This window comes from Meles meles, chromosome 5, assembly GCF_922984935.1.
Source record: "Meles meles chromosome 5, mMelMel3.1 paternal haplotype, whole genome shotgun sequence".
Classification (NCBI taxonomy): Eukaryota; Metazoa; Chordata; class Mammalia; order Carnivora; family Mustelidae; genus Meles; species Meles meles.
The window spans coordinates 76,602,315-76,619,574 of NC_060070.1; the positions used below are offsets into that span (position 1 = coordinate 76,602,315).

A 17,260-nucleotide genomic window follows, 5' to 3' on the forward strand; every position below is an offset into this window, starting at 1 on the left:
TGTATACCTGAATTAGTACAAAAATTACAAAATTACTTTTCTTTTGTTACAGGTGGGTAGGCCAGAGAAATGTCAAACATAGTAACATTATAAATAAAGGAGGAAAAAAAGCCTTCCCTCCAGAATCTAAGATTTTGAAACTCTTGAGGTAAGGACCATGATGTCTACCCATCTTTGGATGTCTTGTGCCTTAATATGATACCCAGAATGTATGATCGAACGAACTTCCCAATACAGGTCAATGAGCCTGACAAGTTAGATTACTGGCAACATCGTCACTGACAGAACATCGCACCAGGAATATCATAAGAACCTATCAAAGCCACAAGCCATTTTTACAACTGACTCAATACAGACAGCAAAGAACCTTCTGATTCCAAGGACCTAATTCAGTTGTCTTCACAACGTAATAGCACAAGGCAGGGTGTCTGGGTGGCTCAGTCAGCCTTCAACCCAGGTCACAAACTCTGGGACCTCGGATCCAGTCCCGCATCGGGCTCCCTGCTCAGTGGGATGTCTGCTTCTCCCTCTGCTCCTCACCCTGCTCGTGCTCTCTCTTTCTCTCTCTGTCTCAAATAATCTTTTTCTTTTTATAACAGCACAGGGTGAAGGTTCATACTACTTCCTAGGGCTTTTGGCGGGGGGGGGGGGTTAAGTTTTAAAGATGGCCAATACGTGTCTCCGTAAGTGAAGGCCTGTGTACCTTACCTAGACAGGCTCTGCAGCACATAGCCCATGAAGCCCGGGAACGTTTCTGGCGCTAAGGAGAGCTGAGAAGAGACAGCAGCGGCCTTGGGCAAGGACGACTCGGTCCCGAGGCAGGATGGGGCTCCATCTCCAGTGTTTCTGGGGAGGGCCCCTCACCACCTACAAGCACGGAGGACTCTCCCAGTGTCCGTGTCACATCCAGCGTCAGCCTCCTCAGACCCTTATATCTACACACACTTGGACCCTCCCCTGCTCAAGAGAACCTGGAGCAAATGATGGAATAGTATTTACTGCCGGAGGGGAGACCTGGCCAGATGTTCCTCAAAAACTATGAGAGCAAAGCAGCCGAACCTCCCACCTGCCCCGCCTCAGGAAAAAAACTCTTCAGAGGCTGTGTTCTAGAGCCTAGTAAGGAAGAACTGTGACAAAACTGACAAGACCCCTAGACGAGAGAAATGCAGGCCCCTAGCCCATCCCATCTCATTTCTCATAAATTGCAGATGTGGGGCTACCTGCCTGGCCCCCAGTCCTGCCTCCTCTCTCCCACCCCAGAGGAGGGCCGGGAGCATCCCCAACACAAGGCTCCCCGCCCATGCATCTGAGATTCTAGACATTAGTTTCTTTTCTTCTTCTTCTTCTTTTTTTTTTTTTTTAAAGATTTCATTTATTTATTTGTCAGAGAGAGAGAGAGTTAGAGAGAGAGAGCACACACAAGAAGGCAGAGTGTCTGGCAGAGGCAGCAAGAGAAGCAGGCCCCTTGCCAAGCAAGGAGCCCGATGCGGGACTCGACCCAAGGACCTCGGGATCACGACCCAAGCCGAAGGCAGCGGCCCAACCAACCGAGCCACCCAGGCATCCCTAGACATAAGTTTCTTGAAAGTAGACTCCTCTCTCCCGGAGCACTAGGGCTAAATGCAGTGGGCATTCAGGAGACTGTCCAGGGCCCACAGGGGTACGAAGGCTGGATGTGAAGCAATCCTTTGCAGCCGTGGTCTGTGAAGTCTTGGATGGGGTTACAGCTGCCGCAGGAATGCATTCTTAGAGGATCCGAGGTTTCAGACCCTAAGGAAAGCTTAGACGTGGGGAGTGGAGAGAAGGGCGGCTCCTGGGAGTGGGGAGTAAAAGTGGGGAGCACACGTGGAGAAAGATCATGCTGACAGCGTCAAATGCCACTGCCCCTGCCCGCACAGAGGAGGAGAAATGAACACCTGCAAATGGATCCCTGGGAGGCCACAGTTTCTGCAGTGAAAACTGGAAAGACTCCAAGACAGGTGGTGTTAACCCTCCCAGTAAAGCAGAGAGAAGGCCTTTGGCTAAAGTGAAATGGGTCACAGACAGGCTTGGGAGCTTAAGGGATTGTGAAATTTGGATGAATTACTAAGGTTTCAATGACATGTGACGACTGAAAGCAGCAGAAGGGTTCACGGCAGGGGGAGGGGGTCTAAGTGAGGGGCCAGGTGTGGAGGAAGCAAACCCCATGCTGCCATAGCCACCTGGGGGGGTGTCAGGCATGGGCACAGGGCAGCGAAGCAAGGGCAGTGGCAGGTGAGAAGCCCTGAGACGCTGCAGCGAGGAGAGTGACCTGATGCCTTCCTGTCCTATTGCTACTCTATTATCGCAAATGTGGTGCCCTGTCCTATTGCTACTCTATTATCACAAATGTGGTGCCTCCGCATTCAAAATAAACCCAAAATTAGTAGGTTCCAAGTCTGTCATGGGTCTCAGTGGGCTAAAATCAGTGTCTGGAGGTCCCAGGGAAAAGACTAATTTCCTTGCTTCCTCCAACTCCTACAAGTAGGCTGCTTTTGTTGGCTCAAGGTCCCTTTCTCCACCTGCCCAGCAACACCCAGCAGAGTCCTCCCACGTGCCACTTCTCTAGCTCTTCCTCCCCTTCTGCTGCTCTCTCTCACTTTTAAGGACGCTTGGGTTTATACTGGGCACACCTGGATAATCCAGGATGCCTCCTTAACGTCAACTGATTAAGGGACCTTAATTCCATCTATAATTTTAATGCAACTTTGCTGTGTAACCTAACAGGTTTTGGAAATTAGGACACATACCTGCCTACCACAGGTGGAGAACAGGTTTATAAGAAAAGATAAGGGTGGGGCGCCTGGGTGGCTCAGTGGGTTAAAGCCTCTGCTTTCTGCTCAGGTCATGATCCCAGGGTCCTGGGATCGAGCCCCGGGCTCTCTGCTCTGCGGGGAGCCTGTTTCCTCCTCTCTCTCTGCCTGCCTCTCTGCCTGCTTGTGATCTCTGTCTGTCGAGTGAATAAATAAAATCTTTAAAAAAAAAAAAAGAAAAGATAAGGGCGCCTTTATCAGTTAGTGAAGCGTCTGCCTTCGGTCAGGTCATGATCCTAGGGTCCTCGGATTGAGCCCCACATTGGGCTCCCTGCTCAGCAGGAAGCCTGGTTCTCCCTCTCCCACATACCCACCCCTGCTTGTGTTGCCCCTCTCACTGTGTCTCTCTCTGTCACAGCGAGAATAAACACATAAACTCTTTAAAATATTTTTTTAAAAATTTAAAATATAGGAAAAGGTAAGAGGCTCAAATTCAAAGAGGGAATTTGGGGGGATTCAAGTAGTGATCTGAGCTGTGAGTGTGCTGGGGGATGGATAGGGGATGTTAAGGAATGCAGCACTGGCTAGATGTTCTGGTTCTGAGAAAAAAAACCATGTAAGAATAAGGCAATACCAATGTCATTCAAACCTGAGCATCTGTCACAGACCACTGGAGATGGGGTGAAGTCAGGACAACAGACATTGTTCACTACTGTCCTTGAAAACAGAGATAAAAGACAACTGTAAATTCCCTGGATTTTGATTCCATAATCTCTGTACAGATACAGGAAAGACAGCAAAGACAGTATGTAGCCTTTGTTTCTGCTATCAATTATCTGAATAAGCAGAAACAGAATGAGAAAGTATCAGGGCCAATTCTGTACTCGCCTTACACTTAATTGGTGTGTGGGTGTCCTCTCCTCTTACTCTTCTGGAACAATCCATTCTCCCCCTTCCTTCCGTCTCTATCGTAAGACCATCTGAATGGGGTACATGAGCAGACAGCATAGGACCCTCAAGAACTTGTCTAAAGAGGGAGGACAGTTTTCCGTGGCATCCAAATGAGATGAATTTGTAAAGGCAAAAACTGTCTCTTGTCTCTCCAGATCCTTCTATGAAAGGGGCACCCTGACTGACAAGCAGAAGAATCTACTTCCAATGACAGGCATATCCCTATCCTAGGAACTGATGCATTTGGCTGTGACAGTTTGATGATATTAACCATAAAATCAAGTCATGTGTCATCTCCCGCATGTCACTGAACATTTTTCTGATCACGGTTTGGTTTGGGGATCAAAATGAGCTGAGTTCAACTAGCAAACCTGATAAATTCTCATAGCTGTGCAACGTTAACCAAGTTATTTGAAATCTTTGTGCCTCCGCTTCCTTGTCTGTAAGAGGAAGAGCTATCTCATAATGTTGTTCAAAAGATTAAATGAGATGACGAGCACAGTGCTTCTCTCAGAACCTGGCACAGAGTAAGTGCTTAACAAAGGCTAGTATTAATAATAATGCAGCCAATGCAACTTAATAGGAATCTGAACAGAGTAGGGTATGAAAAGAATTCTAAACCTTAAGCAAAAAGATTTCATTCCCCACATACAGGAGTGATGGAACATTGATAGATGATTATGAATTGTTTAAAGAGAAAAACCCAATCTAATCACTTGGATTCAATGCCAACGAAGCCTTCAATGAAATTAAACAGCCATTATATTTTTAAAAAAATTAAAAACATAACACTAGTTAGAAAACTAAAAATAGGAGTGAACTTCCCTTAACACAAAGAACTTTTAGTTACTCTTTGATATGCATTAAAAATATGCTCCTGAGGGGTGCCTGGGTGGCCCAGTGGGTTAAGGCTCCACCTTCGGTTCAGGTCATGATCCCAGGGTCCTGGGATGGAGCCCCACATCGGGCTCTCTGCTCAGCAGGGAGCCTGCTTCCTCCTCTCTCTCTGCCTGCCTCTCTGCCTATCAAATAAATAAATAAAATCTTAAAAAAATATATGCTCCTGAAAAATCAACAGAACCCTAAAAGCTGTATATTAAAAGCAATTTGCCTGTGAAAAGGGAAGCTGAACGACCTTGAGAGATCACTTCCTTGTTTGTACTGGCCTGTTCCTTGCTAAACACAGCCTGAACTAAGGCACCAGTGAGGCCCCACTCCTACCCCAACTTTCTAGAAGAAAGACTCCAGGGTCTGCAGCAGGAGAAATACCCCCAGGCACTGCAAGAGCTCCACCCCATTCTTCTTTTGTCCCAGTAGTTCCGTGGAGATACAGGCCTAAGAGCAATTCCAGCAAAGTTCTAAGGCTTCTGGACCTAACATCTCCCACTCCACTAAACTCTAACACAGAGGCGAACCTAAGATGATACAACACTAAACCACAAGAATTTAAGGTCATAAAAATAAACTTTGACATGGAGATAAAAGCAGCAACACTGCAAAGACAACAGAGACCGGCAGGTTGGAACTCCCATGGCTGAAGAGGGAATCTCCGCCACTCTTCACGGCACTGCGAGACAACGCCCTCACCTGCCTAGAATATGTACCCACTTGCTCACCAACTGTCTCTTTAGAAATCAAGCAAAGCTCTCCTAACGCACGCCTGAGGCAAGAGACATGAGCTCTTATATCAGAAACTAAAAGCAAATATTAAAACACCAATATAAATACAAGAATTCCTACTACCATGGTTTATCCTCAACTGTGTTTTGGAATCCCTAGTCAAAGGAAAAGATAAAAGAGTTTTACATTGAAAAGAGATCACATTTTGATTATTCACAGATGAATTGTCTGCCTAAAGAACCAACATCTTAAAATATCCAGAAAATCATGAAATTGTTCAATAAGGTGCCCAGATATGAGTCTTTTATATTTGTGACAGAAATGTATTACAAAGAGTACCAGGCATAATAGTAAGAAACTAGAAAATGCCTAGGAATAAACAGAATGAGACAATGGCAAGATATATATATATATATGTATGTGTATATATATATATATATATGTATGTATGTATATATATATATATAAATAAAGAAATGTTAAAAGGTTTAGTAAAGTTGATGTAAATGGAGGCTTGAATAAAGGGAGGTATATATAATGTTCCTAAATTGGAAACCTCATTCTTGTAAATATTTCACTTTCATGACGATGTTGTTTTTCTTCCTTTAAGCATGCCACATGACCAACGTGAGTCGAGTCACAGTCACGCTGATGTACAATATAGAATGCAAGAAGGGTAGGGGAGTTGTTTATGGTGGAAATCTTTACCTCAGAGCCTAGTAGTGCCCTCAGCAGGAAGCAGGCCCTCAAGTACTTGTAGAATGGGTCAACTAACCTCTTGCTAGGTATGGAAGCAAACAGAGTTCTTCAGTTATTGAGTCAGCGTCTGACACACCAGCCATAAAACCGGTGAGTGTGTTTACTGTAACTACATATATGACTAGGTTAAGCCCAGAGAGAAATTTCAACCCTATCGTCATTCACATTCTAGCTCAGGGGAAATGGAAACTCCATGTATAACCAACTTTTTCTCCTTACTAAGAAACCACAAGAACTAAACTTTTATTCAACTTTTGGCTTCTTTCTCTCTCAGAGCTGACTGGGGGGAAGCCGAACAATGTACAATGGTTTCGTTAGGACTTTTGTGCCAGAGCTGGGCTCAAATCCCTGCTTTATACCCATCCACAGTGGGACCTCTGGTTAAGTTATTCAGCTTCCAGATTTTCTCATCTGCTTAATAGGCTCTACCACCTGCATTAGATCACGATTACTAGTAAATTAAATAATGAAATAAAGCATCTAACCTACAGGAGACACTCATCTAAAATAGGCTCTTTCATCCAAAAACTCAAGGTAGCTTTTTTTTTTAATAAATGGGTCAAAAACTTAGTTGGGTAAATTTAAAATTTAGAAGAGAATAAGAACTATAAAGACCAATTCTGTACAAATACAAACTATAAATGGTCATGAAAAATACCGCTGAACAAGAGAAGAAAATACAAAAAAATCACCCATGTTACTCCATTTGGAAAGAACCCATGTTTACATTCTGGTGACCGTCACGCCAGCAGTTCTCCATCTCCCTTTTGTATGTATACAGAAGAGTTATTTTTTTCAACAAAAATGGAATCATAATCTATATACTATTGCCAATCTGCTTTCCTACCATAACAGTATTTCGTGAAAATTTCCCAGTGTTTTTCCTTTTTTCTAAAAGATTTTACTTATTTATTTGACAGACAGAGATCACAAGTAGGCAGAGAGGCAGGCAGAAAGAGAGAGGGGGAAGCAGGCTCCCTGCTGAGCAGAGAGCCCGATGCAGGGCTCGATCCCAGGACTCTGGGATCATGACCTAAGCCAAAGGCAGAGGCTTTAACCCACTAAGCCACCTAGGTGCCCCTCCCACAGTGTTTTTCTACATCATTTAAAAACAGCACACAGAGGTGCCTGGGTGGCTCAGTGGGTTAAAGCCTCTGCCTTCGGCTGGGGTCATGATCCCAGAGTCCTGGGATCGAGCCCTGCATCGGGCTCTCTGCTCCGCAGGGAGCCTGCTTCCTCCTCTCTCTCTGCCTGCCTCTCTGCCCAATTGTGATTTCTTTCTGTCAAGTAAATAAAATTAAAAAAAAAATAAAAATAAAAACAGCACACAGTCTTCCATCTTATGTCATTTATGCTATTTTTATTTTCCCACTATTTAAAACAATGCAATGATGAAGATGTGATATATTTATATAATAGAAAATTATTGAGCCATAAGAAAGAATGAAATCTTGCTCTTTGCAATGACACGGATGGAACTAGAGAGTATAATGCTAAATGAAATAAATCAGACAGAGAAAGACAAATACCATGATTTCACTCATATGCGGAATTTAAGGAACAAAACAAGTGAGCATAAGAGGAAAAAACAGACGGTAGAGGACTGGGGGAATGAGTTAAATAGGGGATGCTTATGAAAAGAGTACACTTGTGATGAGCACCGGCTAATGTATGGAACTGTTCAACTACTTTACTGTACACCTGAAACTAATATAATGCTGCATGTTAACTGGAGTCAAAATAAAAACTTAAAGAATAAACCAACAAATAAATGTAGGAACAAAATAAATAATAAACAATGAAATGGTAGTGACTGTATTTAAATCTTCTGATATGCTCATGACTGGTTTCTTAGGATGAATTTCTACAAAAGTACTGTTGGGTCAAAAGGTATGGAAAAGGTAAGTCTCTTGATAATAATGGTTACTGCCTTCTAGAAAAATCTGACCACATCACTCTCCCACTATCAATGTATTGGAGCGTTTTTTCCTTTGCCCTTTCCCCAGGTCATTCCTAATTTAACTTCTCAAAATCGCTTAAGCTGAAAAATCACTGACAATATTTAGTGTGATCTCTTGTCCTTTTTTCAGCCCAAATTCCATCTGGGTATTTCTCGTACACCGAGACCTTTCCCAATACAAATGTGACATGACAGATTAATTAGGAACAATATGTGGACTAAACAGATCAATTATAATAGGACTAGATTCAGATCTAGCTCTAGGACAACAGGTTTTAAAGCACAGCTGTTTGGGGGGCGCCTGGGTGGCTCAGTGGGTTAAGCCGCTGCCTCGGCTCAGGTCATGATCTCAGGGTCCTGGGATCGAGTCCCACATCGGGCTCTCTGCTCGGCAGGGAGCCTGCTTCCCTCTCTCTCTCTCTCTGCTTGCCTCTCTGCCTACTTGTGATCTCTCTCTCGCTGTCAAATAAATAAATAAAATCTTTAAAAAAAAAAAAAAAGCACAGCTGTTTGGTTCAGTGACTGTACCTTTTGCTTCAACAATGACAAGGGGCACCTGGGTGGCTCAGTGGGTTAAAGCCTCTGCCTTTCGCTCAGGTCATGATCCCAGGGTCCTGGGATCGAGCCCCGCATCGGGCTCTCTGCTGGGCAGGGAGCCTGCTTCCTCCTCTCTCTCTCTCTCTCTGCCTGCCTCTCTCCCTACTTGTGATCTCTATCTGTCAAACAATGACAAGAATGCATTACAATATACTCCATTAATGGGAGCGCTGGCATTGGAAAAGAAGAGGAAGGAATTGTCCCTTGATCACTGTCAGGTTACCAGGGGCTGGAGGATGGGAGACATGGGTCGATGTTGGCTAAAGAGTCCAAACTTCAGGGCCCCTGGGTGGCTCAGTGGGTTAAAGCTTCTGCCTTCGGCTCAGGTCATGATCCCAGGGTCCTGGCATCAAGCCCTGCATCGGGTTCTCTGCTCAGCAGGGAGCCTGCTTCCCCTTCTCTCTCTCTGCCTGCTCTGCCTGCTTGTGATTTCTCTGTCAAATAAATAAATAAAATCTTAAAAAAAAAAAAGAGTCCAAACTTCCAATTCTAAGATGATTAAGTTTTGAGGACCTAACGTACAGCATGGTGATCACAGTTAATAATACTGTATTAAATACCTGACAGTTGCTGAAAAGTGGATCTTAAATGTTCTCACTACAAAAAAGAAATGGTAATTATGTGCCCTGATGGAGGTGTTGCCTAAAGCTATGGCGGCAATCATCTTTCAATACATACATGTATCAAGTCAACATGCAGTCTACCTTAAACTTAGACAATGTTATCACAGTTATAGCTCAATAAAGCTAAAAAAAGAGGACAGCTTTTTGTATTCATGCTTTTTATATTTTTAAAAATTTTAATATTCATGCTCTTAACCATATTTGCAATGGTTATATATTTTTAATTTTATGTTTAATTAGTTACAATGCTCATCACCAATTCTTTCATAAAATAACTTTTTCATTTTTGAGGATTAGATTTTTGATGCGTGTCTCAGGGAAAAAAATGTCTCTCCCACTCAGTAACTTTGTTTAGGAAAGGTATGACATAAATGGTGTATTTCCTGAGACTAAGTACGTGGGAGAATATCCTGTTTCTTTGACCTTGAGAAACAACTTTTACTGCACAACTCTGAAGATTTTATTCTTTTGGTGTTCATCGCTGTAAAGTCTGTGCCTGACTCTCTTCTTTGTTCCTCTGTACCTAAAACTTTTTAGAATTTTTATTTATTTATTTGACAGAGAGAGAGAGAAAGCAACAGAGGCAGAGGGAGAAGCAGACTCCCCACTGAGCAGAGAGCCAGATGTGGGGCTCAATCTGGGGACCCTGGGATCATGACCTGAGCTGAAGGCAGACACTTAACTGAGTGAGCCACCCAGGTGCCCCTGTACCTAATATTCTTTTTAAAAAGATTGTTTTTACCATTTATCCATGACCTATAAACATTTGCCATAGCTTCTCTACATGCTGAGTCTTCCCCCCTCATTCTGCCCAAATATGGTAAGCTCTTTTGATTTCCAAAGTCAGGTATGAAAGCATTCTTCTTATGCTGGGTTTAAGTCCTACATCTCTTCACCAAGAACACCTTTGATTCTTAGACCCTTCACTCATGCCTCCCATATCTGTCATCTTCTCTCTTATCACTTGCATTCCTTCCTTAACCCTGTGCATTCTGGCGGTAGCTGTCAGGTCTGTCTTGCGCACCACCTAGGTTTCCACAGTATGACTTCACTTAAACATTAATCGGAGTTCCTTGATGGCCCCAAGAAGCACAGATCCAATTATTTCCATCCTAATAATATCACTTTATTTAATACCCAAGTCCCTCAAGTCTCTACAGTCTGCCTGATTTAAAAAACATTAATTTGGAGTGACTCAGTCATTTGAGCACCTGACTCTTCATTTCAGCTCAGGTCATAATCTCAGGGTCATGGAACTGAGCCCACATTTGGCTCAGAGGTCAGAGGCAAGTCTGCTTAAGATTCTCTTTCTCCTCTTCCATTTCCCTCTCTCCCCGCTAACTGGCATGTGTTCTCTCTCAAATAAGTAAGTAAATCTTAAAAAAAAAAAAAAAATTAATTTGGTTCTTGATATCCTCTTTCCACATTAAAGTCCATTTTAATCCTGTATTCTGTGATTCTGTGAGCTCTAAAGCACCAGAATGACCATTACCTGTGAGGAGAAGGCAATGCGATTCTATGTTGTGGTTTGACCTACTTTTATGTTTGGGAATTCATTTATCGTAATAACATAACTCTGGCCTTCTGAACTTCTTATGTGAAACAGAGAAATGACAGATAAGAAATCTTCACACGTGTGGTTAAAACAACTCTATGAAAAAGTAATATGTGTAAGGAAAAGTGTCATGGTTGCATTGTGGAAAATAATTCATCGACTGGTAACTTTCATGTTGTGGCAAAACCCAAAAGTATTTAAAAAGGACAAGTAGAGAACTTCATTTATTATTTTATTCTTAAGTTTTTTTTGAATTCAGGAGGAAAAGCCATGATTTGAAATGATTAATAGAGACATTACAGATTCATTATTGAAAACTAAATTCATTCTTTATCCTACAGAGGTTTTCTTTCTACATAAATCTTTGACTATGATAATCACAAAACTGGCTACACTCTTACTTAAGTGTTTTCTGTTTGAGAAAATAACCTCCCAATTCTCTTAAAATGTCTACTTCACTATCAGGATTTTTAGTATTAATCTTTTATGCTAAAACACTACAAAATAATAATAATATATTTTATCCCAATTTAGGCTTGTGTCCCTCATTTATAAAATTTCTCCATCTTTTTCACATCTTGTACCTGCACACCTATGATTCAGTTAAAGAACTTTCCTATGAGACATTACCCATTTTGTAACATTCCCCTTCCCATCTCCACTTCGACAAAAGGAAGGATGTGTGTTATTCTAAATTAAGGAATAATTTATTCCTTTACTATGAAAGAATTTTTGATATAAATCATGCTGTTAAATATATTTGGACACTATAATATTGATGAGACAAAAGATACATATGTACACATTTCAACATAACTGTGTCAATTTAATGATAATAGCTAATTTTGAAAAATATCCTGAGATGCACTATTACCAAACAATTCCTTAAGAGTTCACATAAATAAACACAAGTTTAGAAAGACTCCTATGTATCAGTAACAGTGTGAGCATGGTAGTTGCCTTCACATATTCTAGAAATTTTTGTGGGTTGGGGGAAGTCTGGAGATGTTTACTGTGTGCCAGGTGCTACATTAGGTGTTGGATCTAGATTTATCTGATGCCATCTGCCTCCCTGCAATTACTTCACTTCCATTCTTCTGCTCCACTCTCAGAAACAAAACATTTTTAGCATCTGCACCATTTTGTTACAATGGGGCAAGTGCAGTGATTCGATCTTTCTATAACATCTTTTATAGGTATTTAACTGTTGTGTTTGTCTAAATCTTAAGAGATAGCAATGAATTGTTGCCAGAGGCTTACATGAGGCACAGATAAATCTAATTCAACAAGTAAAAATGTTATTTTGTTCCTTATATTAAAATGTTCTTTTTGCAAACCCCTTGGGTTTACTCTGTTATTCATTTTTCTGTATTTTTTGATTAACATTAAAAATAATGGTAAATATTTAATATGTAAAAAAAAATGAAGAAAACAAAACTCCCTTGCAATTTCTGTACTCTGAGAAAACGGTTATCAACATATTGTTACAGGTTCTTCTAGTCTGTTTTTCTATATTCATTATCATTTGTCACCCATTAACTTTTTGTTTTTGACTCTGTACAGGTCCCTGTTTCTTCTCTTACATGTGTGGATTTATGTCATACCTTTAAGTAGCAATTTCTAGGCCTCTCACCTGAAATGAAGGTCCCTTTAGACAAATTCACTTGGTACCTCAAAAACATCTCCAAACACAAACACACTGAACTCTTTTTTCCTTCTTCAGTTTTCCAGTTTGTCAACTCTTAACTCTGTTCATTTTGTCCCTCACACCCTAGAATGGTCACCAAATACTGCTGAATCTATGAGCAAAATCTCTTCGTCGGGTGCCTTTCCCTTCTTCCCCAGTCTCCAACCAGCATTACCTGACTTCAAGCTGATTTCTACCCAATGTCCTCAGATTTATCATCGTAAAACACAGAGTTAATGCAATTCCTCCAATAGCACCCCAGTGACTCCAAGAAAGTCCAAATCCTTAACGTGGCTGACGAGAACCTCCCATTTTAGTGTCTCTTTTCAGACTAGAGCCACCAAAAGCACTAGAAATGGGATTACTCTTAATTTGAGGCCTACTGCCCCACCTAGTGGTATGGAACAACACCCAGGATGGGACTTGGGGGGGACTACAGCAGGTCAGATCAAGCAAACCTGCCCACATGGGTCCAAACCAATTATCATCGCCATTCTTGAGAGATGAAAAGCTATGATGGCATCTCTACTTACCACGACCAAAGGAAATCAGACTAATTCTGACCTATATCCTTCCAGAATTTTCATGAAACTTAAGCTTACGGAAACAGTATTCATTCACCTATTATTAATTCATACCCTTGATGCACATTTAAAGAACACCCGTAACTCAAATACTACACCAAGCTAATGATACAGGGTCCATGTGATGACAGCCCATAAACAGGAAAGCAGATAAATAAGTCCATAATGACAACGCAGAAGGAGAGCCTAAGCTAGCCATGGGCAGGGAGGGCTTCCTACAAGAAATGATGACTGAGCTGATTTTGAAGTCAAGTGAGACTTGGATAAGTAAAGGCCAGAATGAAGGGTGTGGTTTCGGTTTCAAAGCATTACACGTGAAACAGGGCCGCACGTTGGAAAGCTATCCTAACACAGCGTCTACAGTTAGTACAGCATCCTGACTAAAAGAAACCTCAGTCAACAGGACTCTATCAGCATCTTCCAGGGAAATCCTACAGAGCAAATGTCTCCACTTCAAAATACTCACTAAGCAATAGCATTTACAATAAGGGTGAAAAAAAGATAATATTTTAAGCTGCACAACTCTTCAAAACCACACGTTTCCAAATCTCCAATGTGCACAACTCATATGTAGAAGAAGATGAGAAATGCCATTTTCCTTAATCCTCTTCCTCTTTTTGGAAAGAAGGGATAATACTCAACACTTTAAATTTTGAGGGAAGTCTATTAATGAGATTCACACAGAAGTTCCTTTCAGTAGGTGACAGTTACAGCTTTTGATAAAATGCTAAGTGGCTTGAGACTGAAAGCAACGGTTAAGCTCTGTACTACATGATATAATCACATTATCGTGCATACACGATATAACCCCAAATGGACCGCTACAAACCACACACCCGCCACAGCAGATACCTCATCTGCCTTCTGCTGGAACAGTGCCTGCAAAGTCACCCTGACTAGCCCCCCAGAGGCAGCCCATTTTATCTCTGATGAGCACTGCTGGAAAGTTCTATTAAACATGGAGACAAGATCTGTCTTCCAGGAACTCTGGTTAGCATTAACTGTGACCAAATGTGGGGCCCCCAGGAGAATCTGCTACAAGAGCCCATATCACATACTGTCCTGCAGTCCGTTCTGAGACCCCGTCTTGTCCCTTAGCCTAGCAATCTTAGTACACAGTACCCAGCATGCCACAGCAAGGTCTGACTCCCACTTCCTGTTCCTTGCACTCTCCTCTGCACACACTCCAGCCCTGCATGTGATAGGAGCAGTCGGTGTGACACGGATCCCTGAAAAGCAGGGCTATCGCCTCCACCATGCTAGCTATGCCGCTTCTGTTAATATGGTTTCCAGCACAGGGAATATTCTGAGAAACTCTACAATACTGCACACTTATTTCAAAACTCCCCTTAACTAGGGGCGCCTGGCTGGCTCAGCTGGTGGAGCATGTGACTCCTGATCTCGGGGTTGAGAATCCGAGTCCCACACCACATCTAGAGATTCCTTAAAAAAAAAAAAAAAAAAAAAAACCCCCCCCAAAAATCCCTTAACTAAAACTCCCAAGTTGTGGTATTTTTTTTTTTTAACCGATGGATGTTAGGACTTGTCTCTGCCATTTTCTATTGCCCAGCTGATATTGCCCAGCTGATATTTCTATTGCCCAACTGTTTGGCAACAGTTCACACATTTCTAGCAACATACTGACGGAAAATGTGTGTACGGAAGATGTCTGTATACATCAAGAAAAATATTTCTCAAACAGGGAAGGTGACTGGATAGATATTTATTAGCACACACTAGGTGCTGGATCCTGGAAACACAAAGTCTGATGAGACACACTGAATTATGTCCCTCTTATCCTTTTATACAAGACTATGTACGTAAAACAAGGGTGCGTGGTATATCATAGCTCTCAATAAGCTGCTGTTATTATTATAATGATGAGCAGTTATAAATTAACAGTCTTTTAAGAATTACTAGTTGTCTTTCTTTTGGGGATTTTTCTTAGAGAGAGAGAGAAGGGAGGCGGGGGCAAAGGGAGTGGGAGAGGGAGAACCTTAAGCAGTCTCCACGCCCTACAGAGCCCAATGTGGACTTCATCTCACAACCCTGAGATCATGACCTGAGCTGAAATCAAGAGTCGCACACTTGATGGATTGAGGCGCCTCTATGATACATTTTTAAAATGAAAATACTGCAGAATTGCCACCAATACTCACCAGTACTATAATATCTCTTTAGTTCTGTACGCCTGATCTCCTTTAACTGATTATTTTTTCTCTTTTTTTTCTCGTCAGTAATATATTCCTCTTCTACAGCAATGTTGCCCTTGTCTTGTTCTAAAATGACCGCTTTAGCATCCTCTTTTCCAGTGTGGGTCCTCGTAGCAATGGCTGAGGCTGTCTCTGCATTTTGTTTGGCTTGTTTTTTCTTTTTCAATCTAGGAAGGAGGGGGGGGGGGGAAAAGGAAAAACATTGGAGAAATGCTTTTCTAGGAGGAATTACATTAGTTTCATGCTCTTGGGCTTTCAGAAACTAATTAACCGATACGGAACACACATTCTTTATATTACTGTCAATCACATTTTCCTGCTAATTTTTTCTTTTCTAATCACTTAAAAATTCTTACATGGAGACCAGTAGCATTTCCTCCGCTTTACATCCTCAATACTTAACGTCTCAGAAAATTATCAGGAAAAAAATCCTCTGGGCCTGAGGAAAGACTAGATTCTTCTACAGACTATTAAATGTTGAACACTTTCTTTTTTTTTTTTTAAAGATTTTATTTATTTATTTGACAGAGAGAGAGATCACAAGTAGGTAGAGAGGCAGGCGGAGAGAGAGGAGGAAGCAGGCTCGCTGCGGAGCAGAGAACCCGATGCAGGGCTCGATCCCAGGACCCTGAGATCATGACCTGAGCCGAAGGCAGCGGCTTAATCCACTGAGCCACCCAGGCGCCCCTGTTGAACATTTTCTTAATCAAAATATATGGCTGCCATGTTTGCAGTGTTACATCACAAAACAAACGAACAAAAAAACGAAACAAAACAAAACAAAAAAAACCAGAGAGAGAGAGAGAGATTCCCGTTTTCAATGGGCAAACACATTTGTAAAAATAAATCCTTTATAACTGATTCACACACGGAGTTATGTAACAGTTTGGCAAGCCGGTTCAGGTCTGCGTGATTCTTTTCCTTTATACACATCACAGTGGCACTGAAGGAAGAGCTGTAACCCCTGAGACAAAACGCCGCAATGACACTAGATGATGTGATCATTATGATCACTAATGTACCAGCTGACTGATAACGTAGTTAACGTATCTCATGTTTTTAATTTCTCACCCCTAAGTCAAAGAGATGAAGTTCACTATACTTTGCTGAAATCCAGTAACTCAAAATATTTTCCAATTGATGTCTCACTCTAATTGATGTGTCACTCTGTACTTACCAGCCCTTCTGAAGAATGCCTTCACCTTACCAGAACGTAAAAAACCGGGGTCTTGGCCTCTAGCATATGTCAGTCTTGCTCCTACATAAATAGTTTTAATTAGGCCTCTTTGGGCTTGCTCCCTTTCTGTTTACACATGGTCTCTTACACATATGTGTTAGTTCCTTTGCTCTCTTGAGCATCTATCTACACAATTCGATGTCGGGCAAGGATAAGGAAATGTTCTGGGAGAAAAATGAGATACCTATAGGATAATAAAGGGACTAAGCTTGTTTGCTTTTTGACATTGAATAAACCCATTTAACAATTTGGATAGGTCCCTTGTTTAAATAAGAGACCCTTATTTAACAGGGTCTTTTACTAACATTGAGATAATCTACGTCAATATATAACACAAATGAACAGAAACAGAAATAATATCCCCTCATATGACAAAAATCATATAATGACATGAGAACTAAGGATACACGACACATTCAGCTTTGGAAATAAGGTGTCATATTCTAACAAAATATTTCAACTAGGCTATCATTCATTGAACATTTAGCAGCCAAGCTCTTAGATTTTCACTGGCTAATAAACAAGTTTAAACGAGTATATGACCTAGGATAAAGGACAGCTGGACACAAACCACAGATGAATACACTCCCCATCTCTCAGTTTAGCTATCTTTTTATGCTTACTCATTAAAAACCAAACCAAACCAAATCAAACTGGGGATTCATAAAAAGGACTTCTATTCAACAGACATGTTTTTATTTTC

General features: G+C 41.5%; 1 protein-coding gene across 10 annotated transcripts in view; it reads right to left on the minus strand.

Annotated features, from left to right (window-relative positions):
* The window catches only part of NCOA7 (nuclear receptor coactivator 7), a 158,703-nt gene that overhangs the window by 62,130 nt on the left and 79,313 nt on the right, over nucleotides 1–17,260 (minus strand). For all 10 annotated transcript variants that reach the window (XM_046004337.1, XM_046004339.1, XM_046004341.1 and 7 more), the window contains one exon: nucleotides 15,267–15,487. In XM_046004337.1, coding sequence (XP_045860293.1) covers nucleotides 15,267–15,487 — 221 coding nt within the window. The remainder of the gene's footprint in view (nucleotides 1–15,266; nucleotides 15,488–17,260) is intronic.